The 22,105-nt window shown below is 35.2% G+C and overlaps 1 protein-coding gene across 1 annotated transcript in view; it reads left to right on the top strand.

The window, feature by feature from the left end:
- The window catches only part of LOC120414081 (diencephalon/mesencephalon homeobox protein 1), a 63,819-nt gene extending 46,618 nt beyond the window's left edge, over positions 1–17,201 (top strand). Inside the window, exons 5-9 of the mRNA XM_039575102.2 lie at positions 7,716–7,820; positions 7,920–8,122; positions 8,193–8,438; positions 15,819–15,943; positions 16,014–17,201. Of these exons, the coding sequence (XP_039431036.1) occupies positions 7,716–7,820; positions 7,920–8,122; positions 8,193–8,438; positions 15,819–15,943; positions 16,014–16,498 (1,164 nt within the window). The 3' untranslated portion in view covers positions 16,499–17,201. The remainder of the gene's footprint in view (positions 1–7,715; positions 7,821–7,919; positions 8,123–8,192; positions 8,439–15,818; positions 15,944–16,013) is intronic.
- Positions 17,202–22,105: the final 4,904 nt, after the last annotated feature.

The raw sequence follows: 22,105 nt of genomic DNA, 5'->3' as shown, positions 1-22,105 counted from the left end.
AAGACAAACATTTTAAAAGGGCGTAATATTGAATGTTTGGCCTTTGTGAAATGTTAGTCTTGATTTGAAAATTCCAAAAATATTTTTTTCGAAGAGATCGGAAAATTTCACAAATGTTTCATATATTAACATTGAAAATCGGACCATTAGTTGCTGAGATATTGACGATAGAAAATGGTGGGTTGTTTGGGTGAAACTTAGAAAACATCAATTTTCCTGTTTTTAAACCTTTGCATTGCAATATCTCAGCAACTAAAGGTCGTATCAACAAAGTCCAAATAAGCAAAATATAGAGAATTTTCTCAGCTTTTCAAAAATATTTTTTTCAAAACTAGGCAAACATGTGCACTAATTTAAAAAAATGAAAAACTGCGACTATTTTCAAAAAAGTCACTTAAATATGGCTATAACTTGAAAACGGTGCACTTTATCAAAATTTCAGTAAAGTACTTTTTGATTGCAAATTTGATTTTACATCGAAAAATGAAGTTGAAAAATTTTTACGACCAAAATTTCGATTTTTTGAAAAAATCAGTATTGATTAAAAAATTCATAACTCGGTCAGTGATTTTTTGCACAACCTGGAAATTTCTGAAAAGTTGGCATTTTATGCCTTCTAAAACATATCAAAAAATAAAAAAAATTAAAAATAGTGTTTTTTTGTAAATCAAGTTTTAGTGATAAAAAGTTAAATAAAAAAATCACCAAATTTTTTTTACCGTGTATTATTTTTTTCCAGTGTAGTCCGTATCCATACCTACAACTTTGCCGAAGACACCAAATCGATCAAAAAATTCCTTCAAAAGATACAGATTTTTGAATTTTCATACATCATTTTTGTATGGACAGCTGCCGAATTTGTATGGAAAATTATATGGACAAACTAATGATGCAAAATGGCTTCTTTGGGCATACCGAAGGCACCAAAAAAGTTTCAGTCGGATTAAAAAATACAAAAAAAATCGAATGACCGAAATCCTAGAGAACTGCTCATGTCCGGAACACCGGAGGGGAACCAAATTTAATAACGTCCAAATCCTCTAATCCGATAATGTGACGATGACAAGGTTATGCAAGTTTGAACGCTATCGAGGTTAGATTAGGGTCGGTCCACCGTGGCGAATCAATTCAGTGCCGTCGACGGTGGAAAACTCTTGAAAGGGGCCGTCCACCAACTTGGACGTCGTCCACCGTCGGCCAACTTTTTCATTCGAGTTGCGCCTTTTCTGCGCCGTGGACGTCACCAACTTTGTCGTTAGCTGTCCCGATGGCCTGAAGCGAAAGCAACGGCAAATGGACCCCCGTCCCCGTCCACGATTGGTTGGGGAAAATTGGAAAAAGTTGGCGAATTTGTGCGGTGAAAGGTTGAATGTGTGTGTACGACACAGCACATCTTTTCCACTTATCGAGTTTTGGTCCTTAATAGGTCAACTCGATTTGAACCTTATGGGTTAGTTTGGTTGAAAATTGAATTTAGACGAAACGAGCCCGTTGTTTTATATAGGGGTTGCCTTTTGTTGAATAAAAAAAAACTAGATTTTCTTTTTATTTTTTTGCATTTCAAACACGAATAGCATGTTTTTTTGTCAAACAAAATAAGATCACAAAATTGCTCTCTTGTTTGTTTACTTTAGAACACATTTTTCATAGGCCTTATTGCATCTAATCTGATAAGTCCAGAAAAAGTATTGAATTTCAAAAAACAATCTGTCTGAAAATCGTTACAAACCCCACGTAACCCATCCAGGCAAACGTCTAATTCAATTTTAAAACACTGCCCTACATTAAACCCTTGTTCCATTTTATTTCCCTTGTCCCGGGGCCTATCTAATCGTAATAACGCTTTTCCCCGACTGAGCTCGGCAAGTGTGCCAAAGTCGGGTGCAATCGCAATTTGTAACTTGACACCACCGTAAATGGAATTGTCCGGGGAATTGTTCCGCACCGTTGTCGTCCTCTGACTCAGTACACGTGTTACTTCAACAGAGTTGAAAAAGTGGCTGCTGCTGGGGCGCTATTAATATTTCAAATGCACCAAGAACAAGGAGTTTCACCACCAAAAAATAAAAGTGGAGAAGTAACCGTGAGGTCCCACGAAAATTGAAGGAGGAAGAATATAGCATTTCATAATTTTCTCCCGAGAGGGGCTCATGTTTTATGGATTTTTGACTGCGCGCTGAATGTTGATGTATTTCTTGAGCAGTTTGGGCACATTTGCAGCGGCAGCGGCAGGGGAAGTCGGTTTGAAAAATTTAACACAATTTTCAGCGTAAATAATCATAATTTCATAAATGGAACGAGACCAGCAAGTGGGAAGAAAACGTTACGAAAAATACATCTACCAGCAACGAGATTAAGGAATTACCATTTTCCGAGTGTTCCATCCGACTTCTTGGATGGGGAAAGCACGTGGGCAGTCGCACACGTGGTGAAGGTTTTTCGTGTGTAGAGAGCTGGAGCATAATTCGTGAATTATTTCACGTTTGCTGGCTCAAGGCCGTCGTCATCGGATGGGATGTTGGAGTTGGTTTTCCCTGGAGAGGTTTATTTTGGTACGTTCTTACCGTTGAGCAGTAATTCCGGTGCAATGTTACGAAAAGCTGTTTTAATGAGATAATTCAACACCTTGACATAAAAAGAGACACTCAAGTAAACTGGCATCTCAAGGAATTTTGTTTAGAGCAGTTTCATAACAGGTTGCTTATGATCAATTCAAGCGTCTAATTTCCCGGCGATCCAGGAATAATGGAAAAAAAAAATCTCGGGAATGCTTGGAAAATCCCGTGATTTTTTTGAATTTTTTAATCATCATCAAAAGAAAATCTTTGGACGTACATCAAGAGAAAAATTCCGAAGAGAGCAAGGCTCTCCTCTCTCGCGCACGAAAGATCGGTAAAAAAATCTAAAAAAAATCATCATCTCGATTATTCTGCGGAACATCTTATTCACTACTACACTTGCAAGTGTAACGTCACACGTCGAAAAATAAATATTTTTAAGCGGTGCTGCCAAGGAAAATCACAAAACATCATCAGCAGATTGAATTTCTTTGAGAATTTCGGGAGCGATTATCGTTTGCGTGATTTGCCTACTCTCTCTTTCGCGGGTGAAGAAAGTTTGCAAGCGAAAATGATTCTTTTGCGATTCTTCCATCCCTGATAAGGATCAATTAATGGCTTAACTGCTAGTAAAAATCATAAACTATGAATAAAATTATTAGTGCTTCGATACACAATAACCCAAAACTCCGGTTGTGGAGCAGGGGGTAATTTTTTCTGTGACCAGTTCGATTGAATGCGATAAGTTTTACATGAACAGATAAAGTAGATATGACAAAAATGCATAAATATCATGCAGAAATTGGGTTTCCCATGACTAATAACTTTTCAAGAACAAGTCTTACTTTCACTTAGAAAACGTTTTTATTGGAATATGTTTGCATTTTTTGGGCACTGGTAATATTTTGAAGTATTATTTGATTGCGTTTTATGGTTTAATTTAGAGTTCGATTTTTGTTTTCAGCTTTATAAAAGACTGTGGTTAAACGTGTTTTCATAGCACTTTTTTTCTAATAATCGATAAATCAACATGAGATTGTGTAATGACGGCTTCCATTTATATTTAACTTTCATGTACTCACTGTATTCTACAATTTCTCAAAACTTGTTTACCGAATTGAATAAATTCTTCTCACACAATCCTTTTCAAGATATTTAATGGTATCATTTCAACGTTCATCCAATTTAGTCAGGCTTAGCAAAAACTTTAAATATCTTGACTGAGCAATTCCATCTCAAATCAGGTATTTTTCTGGTACTTTTGTAGACTTTGTAGACATGTTATCCTAGGCCTATATAAGCCATTTTTGTGTATATGGAGCCAATTGTACTCGAAAATGACTTTTGAGAAGGGCGTAAATTATTTAGATATTTTTGTATTCTGTAATTTAAAAATGACTGCATCTCGAAGCCGTTGCATCGTACCAAAAAGTGGTCAAAGACAAACTTGTAGGAAACTGGACGGGCTTTTTGAAAAAATACACTTAAAGAAAAATACACGTCACCTCTATGGGATTTTTTAATTATTAGGTTAAAAAGCTAAAAGGCGATGTCACGATTTTTTCGCTCAATTTTTTTGTGAAAATAGCCTATAATGTGACAAAAAGACTCACGAAAAATGCAAGATGGTATGCCTCTCCTTAAAAAAAAAAATCATTTACTAAAACTGGTTTTTGGAAAAGTGGAAAAGTTGGAAAACTTTTTGGAAACGTCAAAATTTTCAAAAACCGATAGTGGGAATCAATTCTCCAGACAATTTTACATAAAAGTCTCCCTATTGACCATTGTCCTAAGTCCAATCCTTGTGAAGTTACAGCGGTTTTAAAAATAAAAATGTTGAAAAAGCAGCTTTTTTCGTGGTTTTTGCCTTTTTCTATATGAAGACTTGATTTTTCAGTTTCGAAGATATTTTTACCGTAAAGCTCGTCCAATTTCCCATAAGTTTGCCTTTGACAGCTTTTCAATTTGACTCGTTTTAATATTTACGTAAGATGATTTACTCTCCTGATTTCTACCACACTGAAAAAAATATTCTGTTTTCAGTTACGAGCAATGTAATTAAGCTTATATCTGTAAGCCCATGCATCCGATTGAAAAGCTGTCAAAGACAAACTTATGGGAAATTGGACGAGCTTTCCGGTAAAGATATTTTTGAGACTGAAAAGTCTTACTTTCACTTAGAAAACGTTTTTATTGGAATATGTTTGCATTTTTTGGGCACTGGTAATATTTTGAAGTATTATTTGATTGCGTTTTATGGTTTAATTTAGAGTTCGATTTTTGTTTTTTTTTTTTGTTTTTGATTTTTCAGTTTCGAAGATATTTTTACCGTAAAGCTCGTCCAATTTCCCATAAGTTTGCCTTTGACAGCTTTTCAATTTGACTCGTTTTAATATTTACGTAAGATGATTTACTCTCCTGATTTCTACCACACTGAAAAAAATATTCTGTTTTCAGTTACGAGCAATGTAATTAAGCTTATATCTGTAAGCCCATGCATCCGATTGAAAAGCTGTCAAAGACAAACTTATGGGAAATTGGACGAGCTTTCCGGTAAAGATATTTTTGAGACTGAAAAATTAAGTCTGTCCCATACAAAATGCCAAAAAAACTGTTTTTTCAACATTTTTATTTTAAAACCGCTGTAACTGCACAAGGATTGCACTTAGGACAATGGTCAATATGGAGACTTTTATGTAAAATTGTCTGGAGAATCGATTCCCACTATCGGTTTTGAATATTTTGACGTTTGGGCCACTTTGCAAAAAAACAGTTTAGGTAAATAATTTTTGTATTTTTTTTAGGAGAGATATACCATCCAGCATTTTTCGTGAGTCTTGTTTGAATGAAAAAAAATCGTAACTTCACCTTAAAATTTAACTTTTAAACATAAAAATTGAAAAATCTGATAGAAGTGGCATGTATTTTTCTTTCAGTGTATTTTTTCAGAAAGCTTATTAAACTATATAACAAAAATTATTCTTTGAAAAGCTCACAAAATATGAGCATATTATATTTATTCGGTAATATCGTAATTTTTGTTGTCCAACAAATAAGCAAAATTTTCAAAAAAAAACCCTTAACATAAAATTTTTAAGTTGGTTGATTAAATAAGCAAAAAAATTTAAAAAAAAACTGAATTTCAAATTTCAAGCCCATTCTTCAAAATACTTAAGCGAACAGTATCCCAAAATGTTTTATGCATTATAACAATTATGGTACTACCGGAAATTTGCAAAATTTCAACCAATTTATGGAAATATTATTTTCTAAAGTGTGGTCCAGAAAATCCAAAGGTGCAATTACTGTAAGAGTACCCTATTTGATCAAAAACACAAAATAAACGTTATACAATACATTTTTAATAGTTAACAATTCAATGTACAAGTTTTCACAATGAAAATTTCAATTTTCAGCAATAATTATTTTTTGTCTCCTGATTTTTTTGAACGTTTGTTAAGAAGCGGGGAGGGACTTGTATTATAAATTTCAATGACTTTACCTTAAAAAAACAATATAGACTGACCAAAATAAATCTTCTATCCATGCTTCAAATTTATACTTAGACTTGTATGAAAAGATCAATCATGCAAAACGTTTTGTTTTTGTCCATAATGAATAAATTTTAGGTTACGTTTCGGCTTTCGGTCACTTGGTAAAATCAAACACCAGTTTGCTTTCAGGAGAAGAAAGCAAACTGGTGTTTGATTTTACCAAGTGACCGAAAGCCGAAACGTAACCTAAAATAAATGTAACGGTGTAATGAATAAATCCAGAGTTATTTTTTGAAAAGGTCTTTCATATAACACCTTATTAAAAAAAAGTAGAGAAATGGGAAAATATATACATAAATATCGGAAAATAATCTTAAAGAACCTTTTTAACCATTTTCCATTTTAAGTTAAATTGCATAGCTTGGGTTAGTTGTCAAAAGATCCCAGTTAGTTGTAAATAACAATGCAGTTTTTATATCAATCAACAAAAAAAAAAAATTTTTTATCTGCACATCCTTCAAATGCTCTCAATTTAAAAACATTTAAAATTTCACTTTACAAAAGTATAGTACGAAAAACACCAAAGTACGTTAAATCAACTTAAAGATCCAAATAATTCATACACCAAATCAAGTTCCAAAATAACGAACCAAATTGAATTTTCGGATCTCTCATTGGTTTCCTTTCGAGAAACGCAGACAAATCACCTTAAGCCATCACCACAAGGATAACAACACTCAAACCCACTCACACCCACCCAAATTGGCTGATTGAGTTCTAAATGTTATATACACACACATATCACCAAGAGCTTCTTTTTCTCCATTTCTGCTAACCACCGCCTTCCACCCTCAACCCCCAATCAAACGAGGGGGTTGATTTCCACAAATACCATCAAACCAGTTACGTTTCGTTTGGCGAAGTCCCATTGTGACGGAGAAGCACCATTTTGTTTGAGTGCACATGCGCCTTGCAAGAAAATGGTCCAATTACACCCCCACCCTCCCGTTTTCTTCTCTTACATGCTGCCAGACAGACAGACACCACTTGCCTTAGGGGGGGTGGAATGAAGAATAAAAGAGAAGGATACAAAAGAGAAACAATTCTTTGTGCTTTAAATGGTAGTGGGTGGAAGTTTTCTATATGTGTTTGTGTGATATTACGATGGTGTAACAAGCTTTTTGGGATGCACAATTTGATAAATTGGTTTGAAAATAAAGAAAACCGCAAATAACTTTTTTTTTCTAAATTTACAAGTGATAATATAAAATAGAATAAAAAAATAATTTCAATTTTATTATAGATAAATAATATTGGGGTTTTTTATCTTAATTTGATTTAATTTCAATTTAATACCATTAATCCAGTTTTCAACTTTACAGTATTTTTTGCATTATTTTTTAATGGTTTACTGTTAATTGAGGAAAGATATCTCTAAAACTTAATAAAATCATGAAAAAATAGATTCTTTACAAAATATTTTGTACAATTATAACATTGTAGTCCCAAAAACATGTTATAAAATCAATCAGACTATTCAGAATGTTATCAAAAAAATTAAAAATTTACAATCTGAGACAGACAGTTTATTTTACTGTCGAGTTCATTTCCCTTCAGAATAAGTTATCACATCATTGATTAAATGTTTTATCAATTTTTACAGGTATGGTTTCAAAACCGCCGTGCCAAATGGCGCAAGGCCGAACGGCTAAAGGAGGAGCAGCGAAAACGTGGAGACGGGTCTGATCCTCAGTTAATGAATGATAAGGTATATTGGCCTGCTTTACCAAATTATTTCAAAGAAAATTTCCTCTTCAAAGGTCACTTTAGGGTCTAATCAAGTTGTTTTTTTTTGCTCAATCATTAGCTGGACACCGACAGTCGTGACTCAAGCCCGGACATTACCGGGGACGCTGACGATGACGACATGCGTAGCTCAAGTGCCCCACCGATGAGCCCTCGGATGGACTCCGAACCGGACCGGCCTCACTCGGGCAACAACCAGATGCACCACTCAATGAACACTCAGTCCGGGTCAAATAGCGCAGGAACGCCATCACCCGGGTTGAAGTGAGTTTAGCTTTTACCTGTTGGGAGTTGAAGATTCTTAAACAATGTTGTGTAATTTCTCAATTTTCAGATATTCCCACCAGGCGGAGCTGAGCCCGTCCCCGTCCGTGACGGCGGATTCCCCCATCGAGGTCGGCGGACCGATTTCGCTGACGACGTCGACACGTGCGGACACTTCCAGCCCCCTGACGGCGGTATCCAGTGGCAGCGGCAACATTCTGAACGGCGGTCACAGCACGGCCACCACCGCAGGAGGAACTGGCAGTAGTACCCATCACAGCTTCAGCAGTCACCTCTTCGGGAGCTTCGGGGAGAGGTTAGTACCGGAGAGATTCAATTCTCTAGGGAACTGCATTTTTTTGTTAAATTTTATTGTTAAATTTTATTAAACAAACTATGTCAGTTTAAATAAACCAATTTAATGAAATACATGGATCCCTTAAATTAACAGATTTGAATCTATTTGTCTAAAAGATTTTAACAAGCTTGGGGTTCTTCCAAAAACGCGTAACATAAAAGCTTAAATAAGTTTTTATAAAAAGTTGAGAATTGTATTTTAAAATTTCCTGGAGAAACCTTCAAAACAATATCTCGAGAATCTGCCTTTTCCGGTTTATTCAAATGTCACTTAAATGCCAACTGCCAGAAAATCATAAATCTTCCCCGACATCTATGCAAAACTCTGCCTTAATTGAGATGTTTTCACCGTCACTGCCAAATTTTCCTCATTTTCCCCGTTGATTTTTATGCCATAAAATACCCCGAAAAGCAAATAACGCAATTACCCCGGCAAAACGCATCGCCCGGAATTCCGGACACTCGCTGATGAAGTGGCCGCCACGTGGCTGCTCGCTCCAGTTGGCTCGGATCGAGCCGTAATACGAAAACAATCAGCACGAGGTTCGTTTTTCGTCCCCCTCACCACGTGGGATAGATTTATGAGCGACTTTGTGTGTGCTAAAGTGTTTTGCTGTTGGCACAAGCATAAACACTGCGTAATTGTTGTTGGGGGAGGAGGAGGGCGGAGAGCAGGCACACGTCACTTATGCTTGCTGTCTTTTAGCATAATGATGATGTCGTGACTTCCAAAAGTCACTGTTTATGAGAAAAGACATGCTATTAAATGAGTATATTTAAAAAATTTCACGATACCTTAAATATGTTGACATGGGTAATTCTCTACCAACTCACACAAAATCGGGCATTTGGAGGGACATTTAATATACTTTTCGATTCTACATTAACCCACAAGAGTAGTTTTTTAGTCAGAATTTTTTTTCGTTTTGAAATTTCGTGATTTTTTTAACTTTTCAAGGTTTTGCCTTCCTCACTGAAGTAACCCATCGTTGGTTAGGTAATCGAAAGACCTTTCCAACGAGTCTAAAATATTGACGATCTGGCACCCCTGTGTCGAGTTATGACCACTTAAGTGACAATTATTTACTTTTTTGTAGCCGGACCTCACTTAAATGCATGTAAACAATGTACGGATCCACCATCCAACCCATCGTTGGTTAGGTAATCGAAAGACCCTTCTAAAGAGTCTAAAATATTGAAGATCTGGCAACCCTGTCTCGAGTTCTGACCACTTAAGTGATATTTATGTACTTTTTTGTAGTCGGATCTCACTTAAATATATGTAAACAATGTCCGGATCCATCATCCGACCCATCGTTGGTAAGGTAATCCAGAGACTTTTCCAACGAGTCTAAAACATTGAAGATCTGGAAACCCTGTCTCAAGCTATGACCACTTAAGATGCCACTTATGAGCCCTTCACTGCCGTTTTACGGCGATATGATGTATACGCCATTTTGGACATTTTCAATTTTATTGTACAGTCTGATAAAGAATCTTAAAAGCTACCTCCTGACGAAAGAATTTTTCAAAAAACTGCTCTGGGGCCCATTTTATTAAGCAAACAAACAATGATGTATACGCCAATTTTACTCATCATGATGTATGTATACATTGAGAATTGATAGAAGTTAAATTCAATACTGTTTGAATGTTGATTTGAGGTTTTGGGACCAAATCAAGACTGGGCAATATTTTATTACATTATTTCGATTTAATTCTTAAGGGGAGTTCCATTAGGCATCATCCATAAAAGACGTCACGTTCTGAGGGAAGAGGGGGGTTTTGAGAAAGCGTGACGTTGCGTGTTAAAAGCATAGGGAAATCGTGACAAAGGTGGGTGGAGTAAATTTTGACTGATTTTAATGTGACGTACTTAATGGATGACACCTTATCCACATTCACGTAGACACTTTTTTGAAAATTCTAGACCCACCCACCTCCCTTGGTGACAATTGTTCATGCAAAAAATGTGTTTATGGAGCATAGACAATCGCTAAGGGAGCGTTCTTTTATTACGTAACGCAAAAAAAACGGATTTTTAGACCCCCCCTCGTAACAAAATTTCCATACAATTTTTAAAAAAATTGTATGGAGCGTAACACGGCCTCCGACCCCCCCCCCCCCCCCCCCATTGCATTACGTAATGAAAGAACGCTCCCTAATACCTCCTCCCCCCTTAAAGTATCCACGTGGACAATGCATTACGGGATCCACTCAGCTATCAAAATAGCTGGCACAAAAAATAAAGCTTTGATCGCTTTGATCGAGCAATGTATACATGCATCATTGGGCAGGAAAAGTAGTGATTTTTTATTGCTATTTTTTCGGCCAAATGATGTTTATTAAAATTTGCTTTAAAATCGTAGAGAATAAGAAAAAACAAGAAATTTAGTAGGGGCCACATTTTTATTGTTCTTTTTAACAGTTTCTACAGAGCAGATCTCAAATTAGTCATTTTAAATTGAAAAAATGAACAAAAACAGAAAATCGTGTCTACAGCAAAATCACCTCAATGGCGTATACATCATATCGCCGTAAAACGGCAGTTCAGTGATATGTGTGTTTTTTGTATTCCGGAACTTAACGAAATCAGACGAAATTTGTGTCCAAACCCATCATATAACATATCACCCATTGTTGGAAAAGAGTGAGGAAGGCACCAACCACATAGGTGGATTAAGTTAGTTTTTTTATAAATGCAACAATGTTTTACAAAGTTTTAGAACAGACAACTACAAAATTTTTGATGAACAAACATAAGGGGTTTGCTTATAACCATCTCGAGATATTGTGATTTTACAAAAAAGGTTTGGAAAAGTAACTTTTTGTGTTTCTCTTTGTTTCGTCGTTCGTGTTTGTCGCGAGCAGGCATACTCTAAGCTGACAGTTTTCGTGAGTTGCGCGTATCCACCGACAGATGGCAAGTGGGCCTCGTCGGAGATCGTCCGTTAAAAACGCAACTCAAAATTCGTATGGAAAAGTTTTTTTATGTGACGGCTTTCGTGGCAAGCTCCCTCCAACTTCTCTAGAATAATATTTTAACATCAAAATCAAAACAAGTTTTTCAAGAAAATGATTTAAAAATGCTTATTTTGTCATTTTAAGCCGAACAAGACAATATTAGTTTATAATACACGCCTTATTCAAATGTTTGGCTAGATAATATCGAAGGCCGCCATTTTAGGCCCACTGGGCCCACAAAAAGGGGTACGCTCAGTTTGTATGGGAGCTGTCAACATGCTCCCGGGCAGGTCGCGGGTGATCGGCCATGATCGACAGAAACCAACTCTTTTAAATCTTTTTTTTTTTTCTTAAAATCGCGATAACTTGTGATTTTTATGAGCAAACCCCTAATGCTTTTATATCATCACCGCGTGCGTCCAATTTTACATTAAAGTCCCATTGACACCAAACTTCCATCTCATCACCAAGGCTGCAAATTATTGAAAAAAAAGTTTTTTTTCGTTCAAAAATTGAAGGAGTCGTACCGCCCCTCCGTCACGAGATATCAAAGAACAGACCTCGAGTTCGTGATCAAGGACAAAAGTTTCACTCAAATTGAAGAGAGATCGGGGCAACTGCTGTGTTAGTTGGCAGAGAACATTTAAAATCGGAAGTATTTATTTTGGTGATTTTAAGAAAACCTCGTTTTTCTTGTGTGGTTTTCTTTCGGCGGCTGTATCTCAGCAACCACTACAGTGTTGTGTTTCACCTTCCTGATTAAGAATATCTTCGATTCAAAATATTCTATCGGTGAAAATTGCTTTTTTCAGAAAAAAAGATTTTTCATACTAATGGAACTTTCACCAACTATGAGCAATTCCATGCCAAATAGGGAATCGGTTGTACCCGACCCTCTCCGATTTCAATGAAACTTTGTAGACATGTTATCCTTCGCTTATATAAGCCATTGTTGTGTATATGGAGCCAGTTCCACTCGATAATGACATTTGAGAAGGGCGTAAGTGTTTTAAATATTTTTGTAATTCGGAATTTAAATATTTCTGTATTTCGAAGCCGTTGCATCGTATCAAAAAGTGGACAAAAACAAACTTGTTGGAAATTCGACGGGCTTTTCGATAAAAATACACTGAAAGAAAAAAACACCCAACTTTTATGAGATTTTTTGATTTTTAAGTTTAAAAGTCAAATTTGAGGGGGAGCCCACGATTTTTTTTCGTTCAAAATTTTTGTGAAGATAGCCTAAGATGTTACAAAAAGACTCACGAAAAATGCAGAATGGAGCAACTCACCTAAAAAATACAAAAATCATTTACTGAAACTGTTTTTTTGAAAAGTGCTCTAAACGTCAAAATTTTCAAAAAACGAATACGGGAATCGATTCTCCAGACAATTTTACATAAAAGTCTCCATATTGACCATTGTCCTAAGTCCAATCCTTGTGAAGTTACAGCGGTTTTAAAAATAAAAATGTAGAAAAAATAGGTTTTTTGATGGTTTTTGGCAATTTCTATATGACAGACTTGATTCTTCAGTCTCGTAAATATTTTTACCGGAAAGCTCGTCCAATTTCCCATAAGTTTGTCTTTGACCACATTTCAATTGGATGTATGGGCTTACAGATATAAGCTAATTTACTATCCAGGTTACTATACTACACTGAAAAAATATGATGTTTTCAATTATGAGCAATGTAATTAGCTTTTATCTGCAAGCTCATACATCCAATTTAAATGTTGTCAAAGACAAACTTATGGGAAATTTGACAAGCTTTCCGGTAAAAATATTTACGAGACTGAAAAATCAAGTCTGTCTTATAGAAATTGCCAAAAACCATCAAAAAACCTATTTTTTCAACATTTTTATTTTTAAAACCGCTGTAACTTTACAAGGATTGGACTTAGGACAATGGTCAATATGGAGACTTTTATGAAAAATTGTCTGGAAAATCGATTCCCGTATTCGGTTTTTGAAAATTTTGACGTTTAGAGCACTTTTCAAAAAAATAGTTTCAGTAAATGATTTTTGTATTTTTTTAAGTGAGTTGCTCCATCCTGCATTTTTCGTGAGTCTTTTTGTAACATCTTAGGCTATCTTCACAAAAATTTTGAACGAAAAAAAATCGTGGGCTCCCCCTCAAATTTGACTTTTAAACTTAAAAATCAAAAAATCTCATAAAAGTTGGGTGTTTTTTTTTCTTTCAGTGTATTTTTATCGAAAAGCCCGTCAAATTTCCTACAAGTTTGTCTTTGACCACTTTTTGATACGATGCAACGGCTTCGAGATACAGAAATATTTAAATTACGAATTACAAAAATATTTAAAACACTTACGCCCTTCTCAAATGTCATTATCGTGTGGAACTGGCTCCATATACACAAAAATGGCTTATATAAGCGTAGGATAACATGTCTACAAAGTTTCATTGAAATCGGAGAGGGTCGAGAAAAAAGTACCTGAAAAATTCCTGTTTTGGGCTGGAATCGCTCCTATGCAACTAAAAAAATGGATAATTTAGTTAAAAGCATAACTAGTTTTTTTTTCTTTTGATAAGTCCTAACAACTTTGCCGAAGACATTTAATCGATCAGAAAATCCACACAGATTTTTGAATATTTCAATAGCCTAGTCCACCCAAGCGGCCAAAATGGTATAACTTGTATGGACGAACTAATTATGCAAAATGACTTCTTAGTCATAAAAAATTACACACAAACTTTCATCCAAATAAAAAAATACAAAAATGTCTCAGAGACTTGCTCGTTGTCAAATTTATTATAGAAGCTCGCTTGTGGCCTGGACTTTGTTCTAAGATCATCCGTATACTTGAAGAGTGATTCTTTGAGAGAGTGCTATATCGATGAATTTTCTACTATTATTTCAATCGTTTTAACATGAAAAACAAGAGTTTCCTAATAAATGTTCCAGCATTCACATCAACTTTATTCTCAGAAGCAAAATGTGTACTATCGCTTGTCCTACCTCCTCTGGGAGGGATATTAGGTTACGCTTGTCAAAATCGATTTAAATCAAATTTTAATGTACTGGCTCCTAGCGGTAGTCAGTCTGGTTGAAGTCAGTGTCCGGATCGATTTTCCGTGCAGAAAAAATTTCTCTCGACCCGGTTCAACGTAACGCACGACTGGGATTCCAAATCAGGGCTGATTACGCTCGTCAGTCCCCCTCGAGAGAGATCAGGCTATAGAGAAGATATCAATTTTTATCAGATCATCTATTTTTTATTCATTTTATTTGAATTTGCATTTTTCCTCCTCCTCCTCCCTACCTCCCTGAGGGTCTAGAGAAGGAGAAAAAAACCTGACAGAGGAAAAGTCATCGTTTGCATTTCCACGATGCATTGGCTGACATTCTGAAGCGGAACGAACTCTTTTTTCAACCTGAGCTCACGTTCATGGCGATTTTCCTCCCTTTTCCCTGGTTCTCCATCACACACACAAAAAATGATGATACTCAAACATCAAACCCCCTCGTCACACACTCACAAACGTGCTCAAAAATGGCTGGGGCTGAAAAAGCAAAGAACTACGACGACGTGAACATAATTTTCCGAAATTTATTTACCTTTATATTTTATGCCCTAATTGCGTCGAAGAGGAGGGGGGAAATCAAATTTGCGGAAAATTGCTTTTCGCCAAGGCAAATAATTGCCTACGGGTGTGTAGTGCAGAAGGAAGGTGCCTTTTGGGCGTGTGGCGCGCATGATGGCAACCGGGCTTCATCGTTCGCCATCTTTAACACTGGAACGCCCAACGCATGTCCAACTTACACGGACGCCCAAGCCTCCCAAAAAAGTTGGAACGGTAACTTCAACACGCCCGTTCTCGGGGATAACTCAACCAATCGGGACGATTCTTGTTCCCAGTGAATTGTAAAAATGTCTAGATGATCCTAAAATTTTGCAGAACTTTATTTGAACAAATCTGTAATTTCTGCGACCGAAAACATCGTTCCAACTTTTTTTAAACGACTGCCTCCGCGGAATGTTTGGCGATTATTTTTTTACACGCGAAAAAAAAGCTGGAGCGATGTTTTTGATCGCAAAAATTACAGATTTTATTAAATTAAGTTCTGCAAAGGTCTAGAATCATCTAGACATCCTAACAAATCACAGGAAAGAAGAATCATCTTGATTGGTTGAGTTATGCCCGAGAACCATTGAGTTGAAGTTACCGTTCCAACTTTTTTGGAGCCTTGGGCGTTGGAATGTTAAAGAATGTCGTGCATTGAACTGTGAAATTTGTGGAAAATCGATGCAAATAAATGAAAGGCTCTTTTGTAACATTAACATTAAGAATATTCCATCGGCGCTTTACCATTCTAAATATTTAACAAATTTCACATTTTTTTCATTTCAGCAATGGTGGATTCCGCCCAGTACTGGACAACGGTCAACCAAGGACGACACCCCCGCTGTTCCTTCCACCTCATTTGGCCTCCCTTGGTTCACAGTTCGCCCCGCCACTGTTTCCAAATCTGAAAGGTAAGCTCCCATTTTCATCTCTAAAATCAACCAAAATCCTAATCTACAATGTTCTTCCCCACCTCCTCAGCTGCCTTCCCCGGTTTGTGTTCGTGCTGTCCGGTCAAGTCCCCCATCACGAGCGGTGCCTCCTCGACCGCAACGTCCTCCCCGACGTGCACCTCATCATCGCACTCCCTGGTGACGACCAGCCCCAGCCCGGATCCGCGCTCCTCCTCGGTGGCCGAACTGCGCCGGAAAGCTCAGGAACACTCCGCCGCCCTGTTGCACTCCCTGCAGGCCGCGGCCGCCGCCGGATTAGCCTTTCCGGGCTTCCACCTGCCGCCACTCTCGCTGCACAGTGCCCTGGCCGGTGGCCGCAAGCCGAGCGATTTCATCAGCGACCTGTCGATGCACCACCATCTGAGCAGCCACGGAATGTCCGCCCTCGGAATGCACGGGTTGGCCGCCAGTAACAACAACAACAACAATAGCCCAAATAGTACCAATAACAATGTCCCGAGCGGGGCCGATTCGCCACCCCGGCACAACGGTGACAAATCCGGTAGCGATTAGTGCTGTGAGGCCAACAGCACAGATTCTGACCAATTGTGATTATGACCAGTATCGAAATGAAATTGTTGTACATACTTAAGTGAAACACTGCTAAAAGTAGCCTTTTTCCAATCACACGTAGCTTTGTTCGTACTATTTCTATGAAAATATAAAAATAATTAAACCATTTGAACACATTGAGTATTCTGTACAGTGAGAGTAGGTTAAACGACATTTCACGACAACTTGCAATAACTTAGACACTAGAAACGAGTAGCATCGCTTACCCACCATTACTTAATTTGATTTATAAAGATAATTCTAGTAGAAAAGTGAAACATCTTATGTAATTATAGTTAAATTTTGAGATTAAACCATTGTTTTACATGTTTCCCGTAAAATAAAACTTGCAACAACAAAACTCAACAAATATTTGTAAATATCGAAATAACATTATCATAGCACGCGCCAAATCAAAATTATTTATCGTCAAGCAGTACACGACGAATAGTTTTAACGCATAACGTTTGGACCCAATAATATTCATAAGCAGTGAAAAAGGGAAGTCGATTCGAATATCTGGTAAACTTTTGCTTTATTGATTCCAAAACCATCAAAATCACCGTTTTCAAACACTATGCCATCAGAATATGTAAAATAAACAGTAAACACAGAATAATAAACCAAACGAATTATGAGTACCGTTGAAACCGCTTTGCATTGTTTTCAATCATCCGAACATTTTCCTCATAAAACTATTTTTATTCCCATATTGTTTTGGTCACCGAGAAATGATGCTAATTAATTTTAATCGGTCTTTTTCGGTGAAAACTGACACAAATTTTAGAAGAAAGATGATGAAATTTTAAGTGGATAGGTCGACTAAGAGTCATAGAAAAATGTCCACCTAAAATTTCATCATCTTTCTTCTAAAATTTGTGTCAGTTTTCACCGAAAAAGACCGATTAAAATTAATTAGCAAAACTATTTTTACGTGGTCTATACAATGACATTAATGAAACATGATTGAACAAAATGTTAAAAGTCATATGAGCATTCCAAAATTGAATTATCATCAATCTTATTTCAGATTTTTTTAAAGCCTCAATAACTAAAAACTAAATCTAATCTAATCTAATCTAATCAGACCCTAGCGCAGCCAATCTTTCGAAGGGATCCTGGAGAGTGCCTTAGGTTAGATGACGCCTAGCACTCTTCTTATCATTTATTAACATTTGTAGTGCGCCATTGCATTGAAAATGCATTGAAACATCACAAGCGTTAAAGCGGCCAGGCCTACTGCGTAAAGCCGTATCGAAGAGATGACTCGTAATTGGGTTGAGTTTGAGCACTAAGTGTTCGAACAACAACACAATTCTGAATCGACAGGGGAGGAAGAAGCGTGGGGACACACCACCATACGCTCCGAGATTTGGTTGTATTCGTTGGGAGCACCATGCTAAGAAGGTTTGGTACTCCGGGACCCTCTGGGATGGGACATTGTAACTAAAAACTAAAAACTAAAAACTAAAAACTAAAAACTAAAAACTAAAAACTAAAAACTAAAAACTAAAAACTAAAAACTAAAAACTAAAAACTAAAAACTAAAAACTAAAAACTAAAAACTAAAAACTAAAAACTAAAAACTAAAAACTAAAAACTAAAACTAAAAACTAAAAACTAAAAACTAAAAACTAAAAACTAAAAACTAAAAACTAAAAACTAAAAAATAAAAACTAAAAACTAAAAACTAAAAACTAAAAACTAAAAACTAAAAACTAAAAACTAAAAACTAAAAACTAAAAACTAAAAACTAAAAACTAAAAACTAAAAACTAAAAACTAAAAACTAAAAACTAAAAACTAAAAACTAAAAACTAAAAACTAAAAACTAAAAACTAAAAACTAAAAACTAAAAACTAAAAACTAAAAACTAAAAACTAAAAACTAAAAACTAAAAACTAAAAACTAAAAACTAAAAACTAAAAACTAAAAACTAAAAACTAAAAACTAAAAACTAAAAACTAAAAACTAAAAACTAAAAACTAAAAACTAAAAACTAAAAACTAAAAACTAAAACTAAAACTAAAAACTAAAAACTAAAAACTAAAAACTAAAAACTAAAAACTAAAAACTAAAAACTAAAAACTAAAAACTAAAAACTAAAAACTAAAAACTAAAAACTAAAAACTAAAAACTAAAAACTAAAAACTAAAAACTAAAAACTAAAAACTAAAAACTAAAAACTAAAAACTAAAAACTAAAAACTAAAAACTAAAAACTAAAAACTAAAAACTAAAAACAAAAAACTAAAAACTAAAAACTAAAAACTAAAAACTAAAAACTAAAAACTAAAAACTAAAAACTAAAAACTAAAAACTAAAAACTAAAAACTAAAAACTAAAAACTAAAAACTAAAAACTAAAAACTAAAAACTAAAAACTAAAAACTAAAAACTAAAAACTAAAAACTAAAAACTAAAAACTAAAAACTAAAAACTAAAAACTAAAAACTAAAAACTAAAAACTAAAAACTAAAAACTAAAAACTAAAAACTAAAAACTAAAAACTAAAAACTAAAAACTAAAAACTAAAAACTAAAAACTAAAAACTAAAAACTAAAAACTAAAAACTAAAAACTAAAAACTAAAAACTAAAAACTAAAAACTAAGAACTAAAAACTAAAAACTAAAATCTTAATACTTAATACTTAATACTTAATACTTAATACTTAATACTTAATACTTAATACTTAATACTTAATACTTAATACTTAATACTTAATACTTAATACTTAATACTTAATACTTAATACTTAATACTTAATACTTAATACTTAATACTTAATACTTAATACTTAATACTTAATACTTAATACTTAATACTTAATACTTAATACTTAATACTTAATACTTAATACTTAATACTTAATACTTAATACTTAATACTTAATACTTAATACTTAATACTTAATACTTAATACTTAATACTTAATACTTAATACCGTAAACTGGGGTCAATCGGGACACATGGGGCGAATTAAGATAGCAGTTTTAACCATGTTGGAGCACAACATTTTGATTTTTCTGGTTGGTTTCGATTAGAACAGACTCAAACCAACAAAATGTGTACATCCATTTCCAAATTTAAATGTTTTAAGTGCTCTAAAAACTGCTGTCCCTATTCAGATTGTAGTCCCGATTCGCCCCAAACTACGGTACTTATAGTTTCAAAACTAAAAAGGGGCAATCCATGAACCACGAGAGCACTAAAAGAGACTATTTCAAAAAAACTTTAAATAAAATTAGCATTTGGACTTCATATTTTAATTGCATTGGAAATGGCATAGCATTACACATGTATTGCTTTTATATATTGAAATCATTCCAATTGCAAAAACACGATATTTTTGATTAAGTAATTTAGTTCCGAAAGAAAAATACGCCGAAAATAATTACATGTGTAACGAAAAATGTGATAGATTTCAGACTATTTTATAACACATTTTTCGGAATTTGGAATTTGGAGTATACCGTCAAATTAAGCATTCTATTTTACATAAAAGTCCCATCGACTTCGAATTACCAACTCATCACTATTTTTTAAAGCTGCAATTTATGTGTTTCAATATCTTTTTAGTATTTTCAATAGTTTAAGGCACACCCCTAGTCCCGATCATAATCTACAACTTCCCTTCTCGAGATACATTTTTTCGAATATTTTTATAGCAGTACGAACAGCCCCCAAATTTGTAAGGAAACTTGTATTGAGGAATCAATTATGCAAAATTGTTTTTATGGACATAAAAATCGACGAACAATGTTTCATCCAAATAAAAAATTAAATTAAAGTACGATTTTACGAAAACGTCAAGAATGGCTAATATCAGCATGATTCGTCATAATAACTATTCAGTATTCATCATTTTCAGCATATCTTTCCGAAAGGATCAAAACAAAATTCATAAATCTCTTCATCCCTCTAACCCCACAAAATCCCAGCTGAACTTACAGTCGAGCAGCTTCTGCCACTTTCCTAAAAGATATCAATCACGACCCACGAACCGTAATTGTATTACTGAATTGACATAAAAATCATCTTCAATCTCCACGGTACCCCACCAACTCAGCATGAAAAAAAAGATTTTTCAAGGAAACGAGGCTCAAACAAAAACCTCCACAAAGTGAAACATCATCGTCGACAATCATCTCAATCAGGTAACCAAATTATGCGATTTGATTTTCCATCTCGGTAATACAACTGTGCTCCGGCTGAAAAGAAGACAACTTTTGAATTTTCCACGTCCCAACCCTGTACCTTCCAACACAGAGGCAGAGAAAAATATGATGACAGATTTGCTCACTTGGTGACAAAATGTGACACTGACTATGCTTGGGAGGGGAACCAGAGAGTTGGGTAAGAGTCTCTAAATTACATCACCGTCATACACAGCAAAAGCGATGATTTTATCATTAGCATATTTTAAATCTGCCGCAGCACAACCCGAAAAATATGCAGAATGATTCACCATAATTGAGGACCCGTACGCCCCCTTTTGCCACACTAACAGAACAGAAGGATTCCTCCTCCTTGTCACGACAAATTGGGGCGGCGGCGGTGTGGCACTCGAGGGTTTTGCAATATCAATTACCTAATTTACATATTTTAAAATTGAATCAAACCTGTTTCGCAGAAGTTGATAGTGATCTCCCCCTTCCTAATCCCTGAACACAGGAGTAGGTTGCTTTTGATGTTGGGAAGACAGCGTTGCTTTGCTGATTTGTGACACGAGATTACGATTTTTTATTTGGGTTAGCACTAAAAATTACTGAGGTTTAAGTTAATAATCATATTTTTGATTATAAAAAAAAGTGCTAGCGAGTAAAACAATAGTTTGATTCTTAATATCAATTCAAATTCAACTCTGTAAAGGTGATGCTAAACCCGCATATAAATATTGAATAAGAAATTTAAATACAGAGCTTGTGAAAAGCAAAAGTACGATTCGCCAAAGGATTCCCGTTTCGACAGCTCTGCTTTGGCTCGAGACTTGGCTGGGGTGCGCAAATTACAAATTATACCCGTCGAGAAAGGGAACGAAACGAGTGGCGGTGAATAATATTTGAAGTAATAATTATTAAATTTAGCGTTCGTAGAGCAAGGCAAGGCAGCAGTCGGCGGTAAATTACATCAAAGAGCAATCCTGCTTCGAAGTATGCTTTATGTACGCGATGAGAGTCGTTGATTGGAAACTGGATACGTTGAGCAAACATTTTTTGTTGCTAAAAGTTCCTGTATTTAAGATTTTTTGTTAAGTTAGTTGAATAAATTTTAAAGTTGCCTTGATCCAAAACAATATTCAAAAGGATAAAAAAAATATTTTTTTCAACTGGAAACCGAAACAATAATTTCCGGGATATGAATTGTCAGTTGGAAATTGAGGACTGATTATATGGCACCATGATGACACTACACAGTGGTCCAGATCGCAAAACTAGGTGGAACATGATTTTTCCAAAAAAATAGGGATGTTTTGGAGCTTTGCTGTCTTTAGAAGAGTTGTTACAAATGAGAGGGGTAAAATTTGGTTTTGTTGAAAAATCAGTTTTTAACGTAGCAATTCAGGGTTG

The sequence above is a fragment of the Culex pipiens genome, chromosome 2, assembly GCF_016801865.2.
Source record: "Culex pipiens pallens isolate TS chromosome 2, TS_CPP_V2, whole genome shotgun sequence".
Classification (NCBI taxonomy): domain Eukaryota; kingdom Metazoa; phylum Arthropoda; class Insecta; order Diptera; family Culicidae; genus Culex; species Culex pipiens.
Note: the sequence above shows the minus strand (reverse complement) of the source record. Positions and strands in the feature narration are given on the sequence as shown.